This window comes from Pelobates fuscus, chromosome 12 (genome assembly GCF_036172605.1).
Source record: "Pelobates fuscus isolate aPelFus1 chromosome 12, aPelFus1.pri, whole genome shotgun sequence".
NCBI lineage: Eukaryota > Metazoa > Chordata > Amphibia > Anura > Pelobatidae > Pelobates > Pelobates fuscus.
In genome coordinates this window covers 127,852,709-127,874,763 of record NC_086328.1, presented here as the reverse complement: position 1 = coordinate 127,874,763, position 22,055 = coordinate 127,852,709, and the positions used below count along the sequence as shown (strand labels likewise).

The window sequence follows — 22,055 nt, the reverse complement described above, 5'->3', positions numbered from 1 at the left end:
ATACAAGATAACACTTATATATAGAAATCAACCCCTCTTGATAAAGGCACCCTTTGCAAAGCCAGCTCTGGGTAAATAGGTATGAATGGAAGGAGGAGACCTTGGTCCTTTTATCGTTCCAGCATGTACATGGAGAGAAAGGACAGGTAGAAGATAATAGTGTAAAACTGTTAAACACTTTATTTAGCAAAAAGGTTCAAAATTCTCATTTGATAAAAAGACAGAAATGTAGCATGCAAACAGGGCTTCGTTTAGCTACTTTATTCCCTGCCATTTTTTTCCCCTAAACATGAGCTTACAAACCATTATTGTCAGGAAAGGAGCTGGAGAGAAACTTTGCATATCTTCCCAGCTCTCTCCCCACATACATTTCACTTATCTGAGAGGTCAAATAGCAACATACCAGCTACTGCCTAAATGCATCACTTCCACTAATCTCTTGGTCAGACTAACAGAGCTTGGCAACATTCAGCACTCCAGATATTGTGGACTATATCTCCCACAATGCTCGTCTGGAGTGCCAAATGCTGTCTATCCCATTTATGTCCCAATGCTTGATAAGGGTCCTAATGCTGAGATAAGGGTCCCCTGAGTGGTGTCAGAAAAAACATGGATATCGCATGTATTAGACTTTTTTTATTATTAACTACTTCTTCCAAAAAACAAACTATTTGGGATGGCCAAATTTCATTCATACGCTGCTTTGGCTCATCTGAATTTTGTTAACATTAAGATTCAGGAAAATGATCAGATGCGACAAAAGAAAATGGGCCAATGAGTCAACTTCAGATCATAAACAGAATATAAACATTAATTATATATTTTGCAGTATTGTAATAGACATGTTTCCCCCAGTTTGGTTCAGAAATCAAATGAGAAAAAATAACCAACAAAGGGCAGGAGAAAATATAATTTATATTTATATATAATATATATAAATCTATTGATGTGTATGTGTGTGTATATATATATATATATATATATATATATATATATATATATATATACACTGTGATTTACACTGTGATCATAAAAAGAGCTTGTTCGTGAAGCTAAACATTATGCATAGCTACATATATATATATATATATATGTAGCTATGCATAATGTTTAGCTTCACGAACAAGCTCTTTTTATGATCACAGTGTAAATCTTCAGAAGGATATTGATACCTTAGAGAGAGTTCAGAGAAGGGCTACTAAACTGGTTCATGGATTGCAGGATAAAACTTACCAGGAAAGGTTAAAGGATCTTAACATGTATAGCTTGGAGGAAAGACGAGACAGGGGGGATATGATAGAAACCTTTAAATACATAAAGGGAATCAAAACAGTAAAGGAGGAGACTATATTTAAAAGAAGAAAAACTACCACAACAAGAGGACGTAGTCTTAAATTAGAGGGGCAAAGGTTTAAAAATAATATCAGGAAGTACTACTTTACTGAGAGGGTAGTGGATGCATGGAATAGCCTTCCAGCTGAAGTGGTAGAGGTTAACACAGTAAAGGAGTTTAAGCATGCGTGGGATAGGCATAAGGCTATCCTAACTATAAGATAAGGCCAGGGACTAATGAAAGTATTTAGAAAACTGGGCAGACTAGATGGGCCGATGGTTCTTATCTGCCGTCACATTCTATGTTTCTATGTTTCTATTTAATCTATGAATAAAATCAACATTTAGCAGCTTTTCTCTAACCATCAGTCAACGTTTTTAATCATCAGCCATTTTTTTTTTGGCGCCCTGGACAGAAACTCTGAATCGTGAAGCAAACAAGACACATTTGTTTTAAGACTCGGTCATATGGCGATTGGGATTACTTGCCAAAATATGGATGAATCGCGATTTGTTTAACAAAGATTGCACAAGTGTAACAAATACATACATCCAAGGATGGAGATACACAGGGGTAAAGAGACATCCATAATGATAGGCAATCCATGGCACAACCATAGACTTAAAATTGATCCGATATAAATACAGTAATTTGATCGAAGGACTTGGGGATTCCTTGATCCCAGTTCATTTATGGAACAGGAGTGCTATCTGTCACAACATGGAAAAATTATGGTAGAGACAGCTAGACAGATTGAGGTACTTAAGGATGGTTAAGTGCATAGTATAACTGAATTTGTCTGTCTGTAAAAAGTGAAGAGTAAATTTAGATGGACCTAGCAAGTAGAAAACACACTCCATCAAAGCATATTGAATTTATTTGTCTTATAAGGTTTTAGCGGAAGTAAAAGTTAGTAGATGGTGTATGTTTTTAACTGTTGCATATCATTGATAATCACATTTCCAAGAAATTTTCTTTATCCCAACATTTTAACAAGTGTCTGAATCACTAATTAGGCTTTAGATAAATAAGGTCATACATAATCAATATGGTTTGCAAACAGGAAGTCCTAAATTCACCTTTGCCGAATCCCTCATAAAAATTGAATTCCAGCATAACAATCAAACATCATCAATATATTTTGTTTTTGTTTTTTGTTTAATATAAAGACATCTAAAAAAATGTAATTGCATTTAGGATAGATATTTCTTTTTTTAAATTATATATTGTTCAGGAGAAAACAGCATTGGACAAGCCATTTAACCCCTTAGTGACCAGACCATTTTTAATTTTTCTTACTGTTAAGGACCAGGGCTGTTTTAACCCCTTAAGGACACATGACGTGTGAGACACGTCATGATTCCCTTTTATTCCAGAAGTTTGGTCCTTAAGGGGTTAAAATTTCTGCGGTGTTTGTGTTTAGCTGTAATTTTCCTCCTACTCATTTACTGTACCCACACATATTATATACCGTTTTTCTTGACGTTAAATGGTCTTTCTAAAGATACCATTATTGTTATCATATCATATAATTTACTATTTAAAAAAATGATAAAATATGAGTAACAAATTTAAAAAAACACACCTTTTCTAACTTTGACCCCCAAAATCTGTTATGCATCTACAAACGCCAAAAAACACCCGTGCTAAATAGTTGCTTTCAGAGCGATCACATGGCCCACAGGGGTCTAATTTACAGAGGGGGGACTGTCTGGGCTGTCAGGCAGTCCCGCCAGACTGGGAGCAACACAGTTCGCTGGTAGGGTAATGGCAGGGATCGGGTAAGTAATAAAGACAGCTCATATTTGCCGCGGACGTACTAGGTACGTTCGTGGTCCTTAAAGACCATTTTTTGTCGGACGTCTGTAGTATTACCGCAGTCCTTAAGTGGTTAAAAATATTTACTATGATCAAATTGTTCACAATAGGCAAGCACTGACTATACAAACAGAAAACTAAGGTGGAGTATCTTACATGCACTTATAAGATGATTCTTTACATAGGTACATTCCTATAATAAAGCCTATGGGAAGAAAAAATAACAGATAATAGTGCAATATCGCCTATACTCTGTATTTTCTTATCCAAACATTGGTTTTACGAATGCAAACTCACAAGAGTGGAGCCACTATTTGCTGGGCTCAAATAATACGCCTTATGGGATGTATAGGGTCCCACTCCCTCCTCTGTATTCCAGGATCCTTATGTAGAGAGATCACAGATGTGCAGATGGAGTATAGTAAAGTGCTTTAATTTTAAAGTGCACAATAAAAGGTAATACAATAAAATAAAACAATAAAAGACCTTACAGTCTCTGCTGGTAAGTCCGTAAAATATAGTTCTTTTAGTCCTTGTAGCAAAACGCGTTTCACCCCTTCAAGGGGCTTCCTCAGTTGCTGATCTTCTTACTAAACTTTTGTTAGTCCTTTTAAATGCCGTCTCTTACCGCTTTTTTCCTTTGTTTCTGGTCACCATTACTTCTGGTTTACGGTCTATGCGTTCCATCCTTGGAACGCATGAATGCCATACATTGGTTTCCTGAAAGATCACATGACCTTGTCACTTCCGCTTTCGTATTTGTGCGTTCCACCGTTGGAACGCATCAATATCTCACGTTGATTTTTTCCTCATTTCTCGTTGGGACACTCTTTACACCTCTCATATGTAGCAGTTCCAATGTGTGTGCAGTCCCATTTATTTATATTGCGCACACAAGTGCTAATATTGTCTGTATATCAAATTGAAATAGCTCACACATACAAAAGAAGGAGAGGAGAAAGGGGAGAAGGAGAAAGAAACTAATCAGTATAAAAAGGGATACCAGAAAGTGGTTAATATATATACTAAAATAATCTCAATCTCAATTATTAAAGGAATACAGTCTAAAAAAATATATGTTTACATAAAAGTATATACACACATATATTTAAAAATATATATATTCCAATGAAAGACTACTCTATCAGACTGCATAACAATTTAAATAAGTCATATAAAGAATAAAAAATAGGAAAAAAGGCAAAATTTAAAGTAATGCAGCCGCCCATTCCATGTGTTCCCTATTAAGGGTTAATAATATATAGGGGTGTATATAAAAATACCCCTTTCTGTCTCATTAGAGATTTTTGCCAGAGGCTCAAAGAAGCAAGGTGAATGGTTAGAGTTAGGACCCACCTAGGGGAGTCTGCCTTGATGTTGGCAGGTGGGCTCATCCTCTCATGGCCATTGGAGGTAACTAAAAGACCTCCATTTGTTTAAAAATACATAGGGATAAAGGAGAGAGCGCCGGTAACATGTTTTTCTTTGGTTTATACAATTTATAAGCACTGACTATATTTCACTTTTAATGTTCCTAATACTCTGGACTTTGTAATATGAAATAATTTTCTTACCAGGGCACTTCTATCTTCATTTAATCTGTTTCTAAATCCCATAGTGCATCTCCTTCAAATACATCTACTTATTCATAAGTGCCATTTAATGAGGCCCCAGCCAGCACACTTGTTTCTGCCAAAAATAGAAAAAGACAGGCTTGTAATTTAAATATCTACTGTCACAGATATCTAAGGGACTTTTTCAACAAAATCAGAAATAATAAGTTAACATTTTACATCTTATCTTTCACCCAGGTAAATGTGCTTAAAGTTGCATTAGCCAAAATATTGGCATATTAAACCACTTTATCTCTTGGGTCGTAGCGTTCCATTTGCATAAATGGGTCTTGCTATATTTATATATAGGTATATATATGATAAAGTCTCATTTTAATGTTCTAAGAATTTGCTTTCGACATTGCGCTGACAAAACATTATGGAAATGCATATATTATCAGTAATTTTAAAACGTTTGTTACTGTTTGCTTTGTTTTTGGCCATGATTGACTGCACTGTAAGCATCATGCAATATAAGGATCCATCAGACCTGGCATCCTTTTTAATTTGAACCATAATGCTTGGTGTTTGCCAAAGGAATCCACATCTGGGTGCATGCGCACACAGTTCTTCCGTATGGTGGCAATAGATGCATAGACAATGACAGAAGCAAAAATAAGATACAAAACTATTCTAGCTTTCCACTCCTCTATTCATTGTTTTAAAGCTGGTAAAATGTTCTTTTTTGATCTATAGAGGAAATTTATCAGCATTGTAGTGAATAGTGGTGTCATGATACCTGACATCTCCTTCTCAGCACCACACCATCCTCGTGTCTTCTGGCCGCTGTTGTAACATTTCCCACACTGGATGCTGTGTCTCTGTGTCTATATAGGAAGCAATGTTCGTTATTTGAATACTCAGACCAGTGGATTTCTATATTTGTTTAACTTACATGTCTGTATTTTAGGGATGCTTATGGACAAAGGCGTAACTAGAAACTACAGGACCCCGGTGCAAAAAATACCCTTTCCTGGGGTCCAGTGGTGGCACAGGCTGCTGGGAGTCAGAGCTCCCACCCTGACTCCTTCCTCTCCTCCCCGGTGCTCAATGTGGCCCCGGCGGTTGTTCCGCATGGTCAGGGCCACACCACAATGCCGGCGGACACCCCGATCGCACTGTAGTGACGGGCCCGGTCGCAGCTGTGACCCCTGTGACCGCGGTAGTTTCGACACTGCTTATGGATTTATTTATTCTATTGGTCAGGATATGCAAAAGAGAATTGAGGGAGAATAGATCATTCATATGTTGCCAGTAAAAAAAGAAAATGAGATATTGCCAATGATCAATGACATAATTTCTCACTACAAACATTAAGAGCCTTTGTAAGTTGGAAGATGAATAATAAAATACTTCAATGGTCAGAGACTAAATTCAAACGAATGAATTTCGTATTCTGCCTGTCAGCACTTTCCACCAATGCCCGACTGAATCAAAAGGACGCACCAAACACCATGTAAAGTCATGTGTATTGTATTGTTCTGCATGTATGAATCTGTTTTGTTTAGCAAAAAAATAACACAAAGGTTTGCAGCATTCTGCACTATAATCCTGCCCCTATAACCATGTTCCCTTTTTTTCACAAAGCAACTTCCTTATGAGAATGTACTCTGAGAACGTATGCAGCTCAACCAATGAGAGCTCAATCACCGGCCAGTGATTAAAGGTGTGGGAGAAGTCACGTCACCAGTTTATCTCACACTGATCACTTATTGGACGAGCTATATCTTCATGTCATGCCTTAACTATGGTATCCTCTTACTTCCTGGTTCCACGGAGCTTAGCCACACCCCTTTATGACACGGTCTCCTTATTTAATCCGACCGCACCAGCTGATCGACGCTGGATTATTGAACTACGTTCCGTACTCACGAACCGGCTACAACATCGTTGTGAAAGCCCTCTGTTACCGGACCGGACTGGAAGACTTCAAGTTCCCTTCACCTCTCCTCATCCACGACTAAAGCTGAACTCTCTCCATTCAGGATAACCGCCTCTGAGGAGATCTCGGGAACCAGTGTTCTATGTGCCGGAAGCTAAGTAAAACCTCTGTGATAAGCGTTGCATCTCAAAGCTGTTATTTCCTGTCTCTAAAGTCCTTCGATAAAACAAACCCGTTACAGCTAACTTCAACTCATACTTTATATCAGTTAGCTGCATCTGTCTTGCTTCAGTTAAAGCCTATGGAACAGCTATTGTAACTTCTTATCACCTAAATCATTAACACTACTAAGAGACTCTTTCTGATTCAGTGTCTGCTAATTACTATCGTTTACTACTTAAAGCTACAGTGCCTATAATTGTGGACTTCAGTTATCGTTTACTACTTAAAGCTACAGTGCCTATAATTGTGGACTTCAGTTATCGTTTACTACTTAAAGCTACAGTGCCTGTAATTGTGGACTTCAGTTATCGTTTACTAATTAAAGCTACAGTACCTGTAAATTGGAATTAAAGTCAATACCTTTTACTTTTTATAATAAATATTCAAACTATAAGAAATCTGCAGTTGTGTTCCTTCAAAACAAATGTTTAGACGTGACAGAATAATCCAGCCCTTGTAATGGATCCAGCAGATTTCGATTCTACGATAACTACACTGAATCAAAGAGTTGATACACTAGCCCAAGGTGTGCAAGACCTGCAAGTTACTAACGAAAGAATTCTCACTTATGTCAGAGATCTACAAACTCATACTCCTCATACTATTCTGCACTCGGCTAGTGATCCTGCTGTATGTAACCCTGAAAAGTTCTCTGGAGATCGTTCTAAATACAGGGAGTTCCTTAACTCTTGCAAACTATTAATTGCTCTGAAACCTAGATCTTATCCTACAGAAAGAACTAAGGTTTGTTCGGTTATTTCCTTTCTAAGAGGTGAACCTATGTCATGGGCCCATTCCTTTCTGGAAAACGATGACCCCATCTTAGACTCACTGGATGAATTTTTTGAAGCCATGTCTCTTCTCTATGAAGATCCTAACAAACAAGCAACAGCTGATTTAACAATCAGAACTCTACAGCAAAGAAATAGACCCGTTGAAGATTACATTGCTGAATTTAAAAGATGGGCAGTAGAAACGCAATGGAATGACATCACATTGCGCAACCAATTTCGAATTGGTTTATCTGAAGCTGTAAAAGATGAACTATCTAGAACAGAACTCCCTACTACTTTGAACGCTCTAATTCACTTATCAATCAGCATTGACAGAAGATTAAGAGAAAGAAAGGCCGAAAAAGCCCTCTTACATTCTAAAGACCGCAAACCTTTCACTCCCTCAAAAGCTCCTGAAAAGACTTCCTTACCAAGCGAACCTATGGAAATAGGGGTAATAAGAAGTCCTCTCACTCCTGAAGAGAAGAACCGAAGACGTCAATTAAACCTATGCATGTATTGTGCTTCTCAAGATCATTTGGTTCCTGATTGTCCCTTATTGAAACGGACAAAGGCCGGTAGGCAAGCCTATACCTCTGCGATCTTCAGTGCACTCCCTTCTACACCAACCACTCAGTTCACTCCTATATCTCTTATACTACAGTGGAATAAGGTGAGAATTATGACTGAAGCTATCATCGATTCTGGTGCAAATGGAGTATTCATCGATTCAACCTTTGTAACAAAGAATAAAATTCCTTGTGTTCGAAAAAACACTTCTGTTCCTATTAAAGTGATTGACGGCTCCCTTATCTCCCCGGGACCGATTCTTCATGAAACCATCCCTCTAAAGGTAACCACCAATCATATTCATACTGAATTTCTAGTATTTGATGTTATTCCATCACCTCTCTATCCCGTTATAATAGGGATCAACTGGTTAAGGAACCACAACCCTCAAATTTCTTGGTCTCCCTTCTCTCTCACCTTTAACTCACATTATTGTAAAGAAACATGTTTACAACAAATTCCCATTCTTCAGATCTCCAAAGAACCAACTATACCTTCTTGTTATTCAGACTTTTCAGACGTATTCAGTAAAAAAGAAGCTGAAACGCTCCCACCTCATCGTTCCTACGATTGTCATATAGACCTCATACCTGGTGCCCCAGTACCTTTTGGGCACATCTACCCTCTCTCTGAGGCTGAATTGCAAATTCTCAAAGAATATCTGGATGAAAACCTACGGAAAGGGTTCATTAGACCCTCTAGTTCACCTGCAGCCTCAAGTATGTTTTTTGTGAGAAACAAAGACCAGACTATACGTCCTATCATTGATTACAGAGCTTTAAACAAAATAACAGTTAAAAATCGTTATCCTCTTCCCCTCATCAATGAACTTGTTGAACGATTAAAAACTGCTACCATCTACACTAAGCTTGACCTTCGCGGGGCATATAACCTCATCAGGATAAAGGCTAATGATGAATGGAAAACTGCTTTCCGAACAAGATATGGCCTCTTCGAATATCTGGTGATGCCTTTTGGCCTCTGCAACGCCCCTGCAACTTTTCAACATTTCATAAATGATATCTTTAGAGACCTATTGGACGTCTGTGTTATCATTTATTTAGATGATATTCTCATATACTCCAACACTCCTGATGAACATAGAAAACATGTCAGATGGGTGTTATCCAGACTCAGAACTCACAAACTATTCGCTAAACCCGAAAAATGTATTTTTCACGTCAAAGAAATAACCTTCTTAGGTTATGTTATTTCCCCTCATTCAATAAGTATGGATAATTCAAAAGTCGATTGTATCATCAACTGGCCTGTTCCCTCTACAGTAAAAGAATTACAGCGATTTCTAGGGTTCGCCAACTTCTACAGAAAATTTATTAAAAATTACTCTGAGATAGCTCACCCACTCAATCAACTTATCAGTAAAAAACATCCCTTCAATTGGAACGAAAAGGCTCAAACTGCCTTCAATGATTTAAAGAGAAAGTTTATAACAGCTCCTATTCTTCAACTTCCAAATCCTTCATATCTTTATGTCCTTGAAACGGATGCTTCGGAAATTGCAATTGGAGCTGTCCTTTCTCAACATAAAACTCCTCAAGAACCTCTTCATCCTGTTGCCTTCTTCTCACGATCATTATCTCCTGCCGAAAAGAATTATCCTACAGGGGAAAAAGAATTATTAAGTATCAAAGTGGCTTTAGAAACCTGGAGACACCTTCTTGAAGGTGCTCAGACCCCTTTAATCGTATATACTGACCATAAAAATCTCGAATATCTTCACTCCAATAAAACACTGTCTGCTCGACAAGTAAGATGGAATCTCTTTTTTTCCCGATTCAATTTCCAAATCGTCTTTAGACCTGGGTCTAGAAACAAAAAGGCTGATGCTCTTTCCAGGATCCATAAAGACACTAAAATTGAACCTCCTTCGCCTACAGTCATTGGAATCTTATCTTCTCTTATTGACGACATTAAAGATCTCAGTGAAGATGCTCTTGAACTTCCTAAATCAATTAAATTATCCAAGAAAAACGGTCTCTACTATTTTAAAGACCGGATTTGTGTACTTCCTTCTTTCAGAATTAAAGTACTTGAATTTATTCATGATTCTCCTCTGGCAGGTCATCCAGGTATAAAAAAGACCCTTGAATTGTCTAAAAGATACTATTGGTGGCCTCGTCAAGACCAAACTATTGAATCTTATGTCAAATCTTGTTCTATATGTCAAAGATCCAAACATGTCCATCATCAACCATTCGGTCAATTATTGAATTTACCGATTCCTGAACGACCTTGGCAATCCATTTCTATGGACTTCTTGGTGGAACTACCTCCTTCTCACCATCATACCACCATTTTAGTGGTAGTAGACCGCTTCACGAAAATGTCTCATTTTATTCCTTTAAAGAAGTTACCCTCATCCTCTGAACTTTCAAAAATATTCCTTGACAACATAGTTAAACTTCATGGACTGCCAGACGAAATCATTTCAGACCGAGGAACTCAATTTACCTCCAAATTCTGGAATGCATTATGTGCTACTCTTCATATCCAACGTAAACTATCATCTGCATATCATCCTCAAACAGATGGACAAACTGAAAGAGTCAACCAATGCTTAGAGCAATATCTACGATGTTATTGTTCTCACTTACAAGACGATTGGATAACATGGTTACCCATGGCAGAATTCGCATACAATAACTCTTTTCATACCAGCAGCAAAATGACTCCATTTTTATCCAATTATGGATTTCATCCCTCCTCATTTCCTGCTCAGACAGTTTCTTCATCTAACCTCTCCGATTCGAATCAAATCTCTCATATGTCCTCTTTATTCAAGAAATTGCATGAAAATCTAGAATTGGCCTCCTCCAATCAAAAGAAGTTTTTTGATACAAAAAGACAACCTTCACCCTCTTATGAAATCGGTGATCTTGTCTGGCTTTCCTCAAAGAACATCTCTACAAACCGTCCATCAAAGAAGTTAAGTTCCCTTTTTCTTGGTCCTTTTCCAATAATATCGGTTATCAACCGTAATGTTGTTAAATTGAAACTTCCACCTACTTTAAAGCTACATCCTGTTTTTCATGTGTCCTTGCTAAAGCCTCATCATCCTGACCCTTTCCAAAGAAATGTCACTACTTCTCCTGATCCCATATTGGTCCAGGGTGAAGAAGAATACGAAATTCAAAGTATACTGGATTCAAGGATCCATCGTGGCTCTTTACAATACCTCATCAGATGGAAAGGATATGGAATTGATGAAGATACATGGGAAAACTCCTCTGTCGTTCATGCTGACAAATTGATTTCCAAATTTCACAAGCGTTACCCTTCTAAACCAAGTCAATAGCACCCAGAGGTTGCTCATTAAGGAGGGGGTACTGTCATGCCTTAACTATGGTATCCTCTTACTTCCTGGTTCCACGGAGCTTAGCCACACCCCTTTATGACACGGTCTCCTTATTTAATCCGACCGCACCAGCTGATCGACGCTGGATTATTGAACTACGTTCCGTACTCACGAACCGGCTACAACATCGTTGTGAAAGCCCTCTGTTACCGGACCGGACTGGAAGACTTCAAGTTCCCTTCACCTCTCCTCATCCACGACTAAAGCTGAACTCTCTCCATTCAGGATAACCGCCTCTGAGGAGATCTCGGGAACCAGTGTTCTATGTGCCGGAAGCTAAGTAAAACCTCTGTGATAAGCGTTGCATCTCAAAGCTGTTATTTCCTGTCTCTAAAGTCCTTCGATAAAACAAACCCGTTAAAGCTAACTTCAACTCATACTTTATATCAGTTAGCTGCATCTGTCTTGCTTCAGTTAAAGCCTATGGAACAGCTATTGTAACTTCTTATCACCTAAATCATTAACACTACTAAGAGACTCTTTCTGATTCAGTGTCTGCTAATTACTATCGTTTACTACTTAAAGCTACAGTGCCTATAATTGTGGACTTCAGTTATCGTTTACTACTTAAAGCTACAGTGCCTATAATTGTGGACTTCAGTTATCGTTTACTACTTAAAGCTACAGTGCCTGTAATTGTGGACTTCAGTTATCGTTTACTAATTAAAGCTACAGTACCTGTAAATTGGAATTAAAGTCAATACCTTTTACTTTTTATAATAAATATTCAAACTATAAGAAATCTGCAGTTGTGTTCCTTCATAACAAATGTTTAGACGTGACACTTCAGGAAGACATTTTATGAAAAGAAGAGGCATGGCTCAGAGGGAGGAGTTATTCTGCAGAAAGCTACAAAACATTTGTTTTCCTTTTCTAATCAAAACTAAAGAGAACAACAACAACAGGGATAAAGGCACAGTATGCATATGAGACGAAAAATCTATCAAATGCACCCAAGCTATGTTGCACTCAGAATGTCCCTTTAAGTGTCCGCACAAATACGTGTCAACGTGGCTACTCTAACGAGAGCTTTCATTTTGCTCATAGATCAAAGAGACAACATACAATCACCTAATGTATCTCAATCCCATTGTGGATTTCACATTAAGTATTGAGCTAATGCAACTGTTGCCACTCTGAAGATTCTAAAAACGCTTCAGGTGTCCACACTTGCACTTGATGCCTGCAGATTGCTTTGGTGGAGTGGCCTAATCGATCTCACATTTCCTATAAGAGACATCTATGGATGTTTGTGCCTAATGAGTTGTCCTCCTTGCTAACACGTGTTCATATATGGTGATATTAAATTAGCTTTTGCCTTGCCTTATTATTGAGTAGAAAGAAAAATAATGCATATTCTTTGTATTCCGAATGTCAGGTCACACAGGACCAAAAACTGCATGAAAACATAACTCATAACATTTATCTACTGAGGACAGTCAGCATTTGACTTTAATTGCTTTAGTCTTGTATAAAGTAAGGCAGCAATTAACTTGTCGAGGAGGCTATCTGCTTCAGCAAGGTTATGCGAAAGCAGGCAAGGGCACACAGCACAGGAGTAAATGTATGTAAAATGCAGTTCTATTCCCATTTCAAGCCAAGGCCGATTCACGGAGAAATGCCAATTACTCATAATTTATTGTTTTGGTTTGTAGTTTAATTGGGCAACACAATGCAAAAGGAAGAAAAGTGATGGAAAAACACTGATTTAGTAAATTACTTGAAAAAAAAAAAAAAAAACACCACGTACTAAAAGGGCCAGGATAGCATACCGACAAATTTTATTTAACTGGAAACTACGAGAAAAAATAAATTACTTTATATATATTCTGCATTGTTTACAGTTTGATGCTATAATTAAAAAGAACCTTTTTTGTTTTGATTCTTTATCTTCTGTTGATATTTTTTACCTGCCCGCTGAGCCTGACAGTCGAACATTTATTCGTCGAGGCCCATGTTATTGCAAAATTGATACTAATACTGTTATTTCAAAAACTTTCCCATGACTGTGGGAGACTCCTATATGAGGTCATGATTGACTGTGTTTATTTTTGAATGTTTTACAGGGTGATGAAGTGTTAACAGTGATCAAAGCAAAAGCCCAGTGGCCGGCCTGGCAGCCCCTGAATGTGTAAGTATGAGAAACATTTCCTGTGTGTCTGAACCAAAAGCTGTGACTAATTTCACATTTGACAAGTGTTGTACCTGGGGCATCCCAGGGATATTGGTACAACCAAAAAAAAAAAGGTTGGAAAGACAACACTTCACTGATGCTCCCTGTCTGCTGCTATTATGTGCTAGAACTTTGTCAGCCAAGAGACCTTTGATAAACTGCGTGAGTCAATTTGTAATCTTTTAGTGTCTCCGAATACTGTATACACAGTGATTATAATTAACCCATTGGATACACAGACAGGAACATCGACGAGCTGCTTCTATTTTTAATTTTGTTGTCTGCTAAGCTGATTAAAAATATGTCAGCGCTATCTGAATCTGAATATAACATACATCATTATTAGATATTTCTTATCAAAGTAAAACAATGGAACATGACATATGCATAGTCGCCTTTTCGGCATATGCGGTATAAACAACCCCCCACAACCCAAGGATACTCAGACACCTTATGTTTGGGAAAATTAACACAGCTTTAATAAATAAATAAAATATATAAATTATTAACGGTCATTGTCAACATATTTAACATAACATCTCAGCACCAACTCTTTTAACAATTCGACCCTGACAATGACCCCAAAAAACAAACAATATTAACATAAATAATATCTAACCATTTAAACCATTGCCACCGAGGGCATGATTTACCATGTTCCACCATGTATGGGTATACCAAGATACACCCTACACACACCAGGTTCGGAGTTACCAATGAGCTCGAACCAACCAAAATCTAACCAAACCTAACAATTCTTAGCGAACTAAACTATGTTACATCTGGACAAACAACCTATACCCCGACTTGTTTTTCCCCCGCCGCCGTGACCAAACAGGATCCAGAACCTGCTTAAAGGGAGGGAGGGTGGGACAAAACAGGTAAGTGAGAATTAAATAAGATGGCTCTTGATCTAAAATGGCCGCTATATGTACTCCCATAATCTAAATCCCCACCCCCACTTTCTATAGCCAAACCCCCCACATTAACACCTCCTATGCCTGTCTCCTAGCCATGTTAAGGACCATTCCACTTAGTTGCGCTGATATGGGCTACAACTATGTTTTACCTTCCCCGGTGGCCGTATTTATCTCCAGGTTCCATATTTAGTGCATAAATATACAAATTGAAAGATGTAAGTATAGAGACATTGCATATATCCATATACTTTACTTGTTAATTGTTCCTGATTATTGTAGAAGTTTCTCAATCTGGATTAGTCCATAGTCCAAAACCAAATATTATGAAACAGGTTAGGCAGCCATAGCTTTATTAAAGGGACACTTCATGTACCTAAAGCACTTTAGCACTTTAACTTACAAAAAGTGCAGATTTCAATGGAAATGGTAATTTTTGTAAATGAAAGGGATACTATAGGAACCAAAACAACAAAGAAAAATTCTAAATGAAACCATGTTTTCATGCAGGCTGTGTTAGTCACAGGTGTGGCTAGGGTTGCATACACAGAAACAAAAGTGATTTAATTCCTAAATGGCAGAGAATTGAGCAGTGAAACTATAGGAGCATGATCTATACACCAAGACTGCTTCATTAAGCTAAAGTTGTTTTGATGCCTGCAGTATCCCTTTAACCTTGTTACACCCCCTAGCTACCTATGAGGCAACTCGTCCTGTTACTTCCAGGTTGTTTAGATCAGTGGAGCTAAATTCAAGACAGGTAATTGCAAAGAGCACCTGCTTTGCAAAGACTTCTCATTGAGGGCTTGCAAAGGCTGCAAACAAGAGCGCTACAGCTATTACAAGCCATTATTAGATATACAGTTGCAAGAAAAAGTATGTGAACCCTTTGGAATGATATGGATTTCTGCACAAATTGGTCATAAAATGTGATCTGATCATCATCTAAGTCACAACAATAGACAATCACAGTCTGCTTAAACTAATAACACACAAAGAATTAAATGGTGCCATGTTTTTATTGAACACACCATGCAAACATTCACAGTGCAGGTGGAAAAAGTATGTGAACCCCTAGACTAATGACATCTCCAAGAGCTAATTGGAGTGAGATGTCAGCCAACTGGAGTCCAATCAATGAGATGAGATGGGAGGTGTTGGTTACAGCTGCCCTGCCCTATAAAAAACACACACCAGTTCTGGGTTTGCTTTTCACAAGAAGCATTGCCTGATGTGAATGATGCCTCGCACAAAAGAGCTCTCAGAAGACCTACGATTAAGAATTGTTGACTTGCATAAAGCTGAAAGGGTTATAAAAGTATCTCCAAAAGCTGTTCATCAGTCCACGGTAAGACAAATTGTCTATAAATGGAGAAAGTTCAGCACTGCTGCTACTCTTCCTAGGAGTGGCCATCCTGTAAAGATGACTGCAAGAGCACAGCGCAGACTGCTCAATGAGGTGAAGAAGAATCCTAGAGTGTCAGCTAAAGACTTACAAAAGTTGGCAAATGCTAACATCCCTGTTAGCGAATCTACAATACGTAAAACACTAAACAAGAATTAATTTCATGGGAGGATACCACAGAGGAAGCCACTGCTGTCCAAACAAAACATTGCTGTATGTTTACAGTTTGCACAAGAGCACCTGGATGTTCCACAGCAGTACTGGCAAAATATTCTGTGGACAGATGAAACCAAAGTTGAGTTGTTTGGAAGAAACACATAACACTATGTGTGGCGAAAAAGAGGCACAGCACACCAACATCAAAACCTCATCCCAACTGTGAAGTATGGTGGTGGGGGCATCATGGTTTGGGGCTGCTTTGCTGCGTCAGGGCCTGGGCGGATTGCGATCATGGAAGTAAAAATTAATTCCCAAGTTTATCAAGACATTTTGCAGGAGAACTTAAGGCCATCTGTCTACCAGCTGAAGCTCAATAGAAGATGGGTGTTGCAACAGGACAATGACCCAAAGCATAGAAGTAAATCAACAACAGAATGGCTTAAACAGAAGAAAATACGCCTTCTGAAGTGGCCCAGTCAGAGTCCTGACCTCAACCCGATTGAGATGCTGTGGCATGACCTCAAGAAAGCGATTCACACCAGACATCCCAAGAATATTGCTGAACTGAAACAGTTCTGTAAAGAGGAATGGTCAAGAATTACTCCTGACCGTTGTGCACGTCTGATCTGCAACTACAGGAAACGTTTGGTTGAAGTTATTGCTGACAAAGGAGGTTCAACTAGTTATTAAATCCAAGGGTTCACATACTTTTTCCACCTGCACTGTGAATGTTTACATGGTGTGTTCAATAAAAACATGGCAACATTTCATTCTTTGTGTGTTATTAGTTTAAGCAGACTGTGATTGTCTATTGTTGTGACTTAGATGATGATCAGATCAAATTCTATGACCAATTTGTGCAGAAATCCATATCATTCCAAAGGGTTCACATACCTTTTCTTGCAACTGTATCTCCAATGAAAAAATGATAATTTAAATGCATTCATGTTAACATTAGGTTATAGATACTACACAAAAAAGAAAAAAAATCTGTTGGAGTGTCCCTTTAATGCATTCATTTTAAACTCAAGTGATCAACGAAATCCAACCACTTGAAAAATCATTGTAAACATCAATCAGCTGCTAACAGCGGCACAAAAGATCCCACGGACACTTATTCCAGAATCCTTCCTGGAGATAAGTTCCGATGTCGTCACATGCTGGTAATGGGAACCCTTTCTCCCATGCTAGCAGACAGAGCAACCTTTCATTTCTACGTGAAGCAGAAAAAAAGTGACAGTCAAGAAGAGAGAAACAGGGGTGAACATATGTACCGAGAGTGGGAGGCGGCTCCATTCTCCATGAATGTAATTAACATCGCAATAGTTTAAAAAACACACAATCAAGATATATTTATTCCCTCCTGAATAGACGGGTACATGACAAAACGAAGCTATATGAAACAACCATGGCTTATTGTACTAATTAGGTACCATTGGCATGCCTTCTAACAGACATCTACTTACACTCTGCACAATTTAACAAGCTCTAGAACACGCATTCGATCTCCATATATTTTTCTCATTTATTTATTCAAAGGATCTGTGGGGGTTGTGCACTGGAAATAAAATACAAACTATGGCTGTCCCTTTAAGAATCTATCCCATTAAATCTTTTCTAAATATATATCATTAGATGCCTTCCTGCATTGATTAGCTCCACTTCAAGTCACCTTTAAGTCATGCAGAATAATGACTCTCATGGATATCCCCCAAATAGCATTTGACATTTAGCTAAACGTATTGCTAAATTCTGTCTTTTGGGTACTGTGGCTCATGTGTTCCATTTAGTAGTTTTATGAATGGGGCAATCAGTCCTTACTAACATGAGATATTTCTTAATGATTGCTAGTCTGGTTCTCGTCCAACTTTTGTATTTCAATTTTTTTGTGTTAAAAAATTAACTTGAATTCTCAAATTAGCCTGAAACCATTTAGAAATTGCCTTCAGCATACATTAATCACGCTGCTTGCACCCTGAAAAATATAGAACATCCATACTCTATACGTAGCAAGTGATATCTATTGTTTACGACAATCTTAAAGAGACATTTGAATCTGAAGCTGATAAATAATTTTTTTGTAATATAATGTATACACAGTGTAATATACACCAAAAGCAAGTAAAAATAGGCGCTAGTAAAAATTGTCTTAAAATCGAAATATAAATATCAAGAAATATATAACACAGAAAAAGCTGCACCTTAAAAAGTGTAAAGCTCCAACACAACACTCTTACAATACAAAACAACTCCAAATAAAGGTGCGCTGTGTCTTTAAGACCAAATATCTAAAGTGCCAAAAGTGCAATATGTGATAAAGTGCAAAAATTTAAAAAAGTGCACTTAAAGTGTTAAACAAAATTATACATACATATATGCGTCCTCTCCAATAGCAATGAACATATAAAAGGGAGAGACAAAAAACAATAATAGTGTAAATCTATTTAAAAAACGTATTAATACGGTGTTTTTAAAAATTTTACACTCACAAAGATAGAGCAGTAAAAGCCTGCTCTAGCTATATCAGCTTCTTCAAATATTTCCTTTTAGGAAAAAGACAGCACGGACAAAAGATTCTTTTTCACGTATTTTAATGCCCAGCTTAGCACAGGTACTCCACCTTCCTCTGCATACAGTGAATAGTCAAACGGAATGGGTCGTCCTTCTTCAGAGGACACACTCTTCACACATAAAAAACTTCAGCAAACTTAAGCGCTTTAGGTGTCTGGAGCGTCTCTTTCAGTAAGTAGTAGTATATTTTTCTCAAGTTTTTCAAAATCTTCTATTACTGACTATAAAAGACTAAAGAGGACGTGAACGGACAGATCTGATGAAGCCGTGAGTACGGCGAAACGCGTCATCACGCAAATTACGCACCACGTGTTACGCACGACTGGAAGCCCCTCCTCCCGGAAGTCGGAATCAGCAATAGCGGCGAAAACAGCGGCGGAATACTAAGGGACTTGTCGACACCCCAAAGTATACACGACCCATTCCGTTTGACTATTCACTGTATGCAGAGGAAGGTGGAGTACCTGTGCTAAGCTGGGCATTAAAATACGTGAAAAAGAATCTTTTGTCCGTGCTGTCTTTTTCCTAAAAGGAAATATTTGAAGAAGCTGATATAGCTAGAGCAGGCTTTTACTGCTCTATCTTTGTGAGTGTAAAATTTTTAAAAACACTGTATTAATACGTTTTTTAAATAGATTTACACTATTATTGTTTTTTGTCTCTCCCTTTTATATGTTCATTGCTATTGGAGAGGACGCATATATGTATGTATAATTTTGTTTAACACTTTAAGTGCACTTTTTACATTTTTGCACTTTATCACATATTGCACTTTTGGCACTTTAGATATTTGGTCTTAGAGACACAGCGCACCTTTATTTGGAGTTGTTTTATACACAGTGTAAGGCATTAAAATGTAAAAGAAAAAGGAAATACTGATGTTTAACGTTCCTGCATTTTCTTCATCAGCTTCTGAAATTAGCTTTCGTCAAACCAGGAAGTTACTTAGATCATGTTTATTTCTATAGAGCTGCTGAGCTATCCAACGTGCAATGTTTCTTGGGAATCTAACCGGAATTCTAGGAGTTAAAGTTTATTGTCAAATTTCTGCAGTAGGAAGGGAGCAGTTGAGCTAAAGCTCCCAAAAGCTAAAAGTTAGGGCATCACGGACAGCAATATTCCAGGATAAAAAAGGGAAACACTGAAGGGGAGGATGAAAGGGTGGGCTTGTGAAGTTAATGTAGTAATTATTAAAACAACCAATAAAAAAAAAAAAAAAAAAAACATGAAAATGACTAACTGTAGGTTTAATCCCCAATGGTCAAATGCAGTGTTCACAATTTAGACTCGTCTGTGATATCTAAGAACCAATATCAAAAGACCTGTGGAAATGGCCGAAAAATAATAAAAAAAAAAAATGAAAAAGTGGGAAAAAAGTGTGAAAAAGGAGAAAAATAAATAAAATATCAGATGAAGTCAAGGAATGTCCCAAAGTTCGGAATAGTTAGTCCTAGTATGTACACACTCCTAATACATCAAAAGGCAAAAAAGAGAAAAAATAAAATAAAACCGGTAGCTCTTTATCCATATGCTTTGATAAAGGGGTAATCCCCAAAAGGTCAGCTCTCACCCGGTTCAAGATCCTTTGCTGTATGTAAATAGATGGAACTGTGATATTGGCGATGCTTGTGCAGAGCTGTAGTATCCGAGATGTCTGTGACATGAAGCTGTTCTTTTTTGCCTTTTGTTGTATTAGGAGTGTGTATACACTAGGACTGACTATTACGAACTTTGGGACATTCCTTGACTTCATATGAGATTTTTTTTTCCCTCTTAATTTTACATTTTTTTTTATCATATTTTGGCAATTTCCATACGTCTTTTGATATTGGTTATTAGATATCCCAGACGAGTCTAATCTTAATTAAATGTTGTACACCGGGTGATTAAGGCATCCCTCACGAACAGCTTCATGTGACAGACATCTCGGATACTACAGCTCTGCACAAGCATCGCCAATATCACAGTTCCATCTATTCACATACAGCAAAGGATCTTGAACCGGGTGAGAGCTGTCCTTTTGGGGATTTCCCCTTTATCAAAGCATATGGATAAAGAGCTACCGGTTTTATTTATTTGTTTCTCTTTTTATGCCTTTTGTTGTATTAGGAGTGTGTACACACTAGGACTAACTATTCCGAACTTTGGGACATTCCTTGACTTCATATGATATTTTTTTTATTTTTCTCCTTTTTCCCACTTTTTTCCCACTTTTTATTTTTTTTTATTATTATATTTTGGACATTTCCATAGTTCTTTTGATATTGGTTATTAGATATCCCAGGCAAGTGTATTCTAAATTAAGAGGTGTACACGGAGTGGTTGAGGAAGCAAACTGTGAAGGGGTCTGAAATCACTGTTCTATGTGTTTAATAAGTTCAGATACCAAGTTTGTTGTGACTTGGCTAACTTTTGACGTGCAAACTTGCCTTGTATATTATTTATGTGATAGTGTTTATTTTGAGTGAAAGGGTTACTGCTATATAACCTGAAATTATCACGGAATAAATATTACGTTTCTTTTGCATCTAAATTGTGAGTGCGGTATCATATATCATTATAGAACGTAGATAAGGTTGATTTTTCGAGGGCGGCCTTGATACCAGCACCGCCCAGGTTAGGAGAGTGCCAATACATGTATTGTTGATTTATGTATTTATATTAAAAGACTTGGCTTTATTCTGTAAATATAAAAAATACAAACTCACTAAAACGAGTAGAACAAACAACAAATACAAAATAAAAATGACATAGGGGTTAGAAAAATAATAGAAAAATAAGCAGCTGGATGCATTTTCTGTTTATTCAGATCCTTTATGAACATCTCAGCTTTTACAAAAAAAAAACATAAAAAGACACAATTATGGATGTTCTTTCATTGTGAATATTTTATATCTTTTTTTTACTCTTTTTTGTTTTGTTCTAAATACAATATAAGTTGAAATGTTGTTAATCTAAGTTAATAACATTTCACTTGTATGATTCATTAAAAGGAGGTGCAGCCTATTACCACCCACTTAGTATTCAATGAATACATTCTAACTGCAGAAGTAATTGATAAAAGTGTAAATCATGAAAGAACACATTAGATTGCAAATTGTTGTTTTCCTCAATTAATTAAGCCCTTGACTATTCATCTGAGAATCTGGATGCGGTAAAAAAAAAAAAGACGTATATGCTATTTCAGATCTTTGTTTCTTTAGATCAAACAACTGGGGTAAAAGCATTTGTATTTCAAATGAA

At 37.4% G+C, this 22,055-nt stretch overlaps 1 protein-coding gene across 2 annotated transcripts in view; it reads left to right on the top strand.

Moving 5' to 3' along the window:
• The window catches only part of SPON1 (spondin 1), a 308,501-nt gene that overhangs the window by 210,306 nt on the left and 76,140 nt on the right, over window positions 1-22,055 (top strand). For both annotated transcript variants that reach the window (XM_063437314.1, XM_063437313.1), the window contains exon 7: window positions 13,654-13,718. In XM_063437314.1, the coding sequence (XP_063293384.1) occupies window positions 13,654-13,718 (65 nt within the window). The remainder of the gene's footprint in view (window positions 1-13,653; window positions 13,719-22,055) is intronic.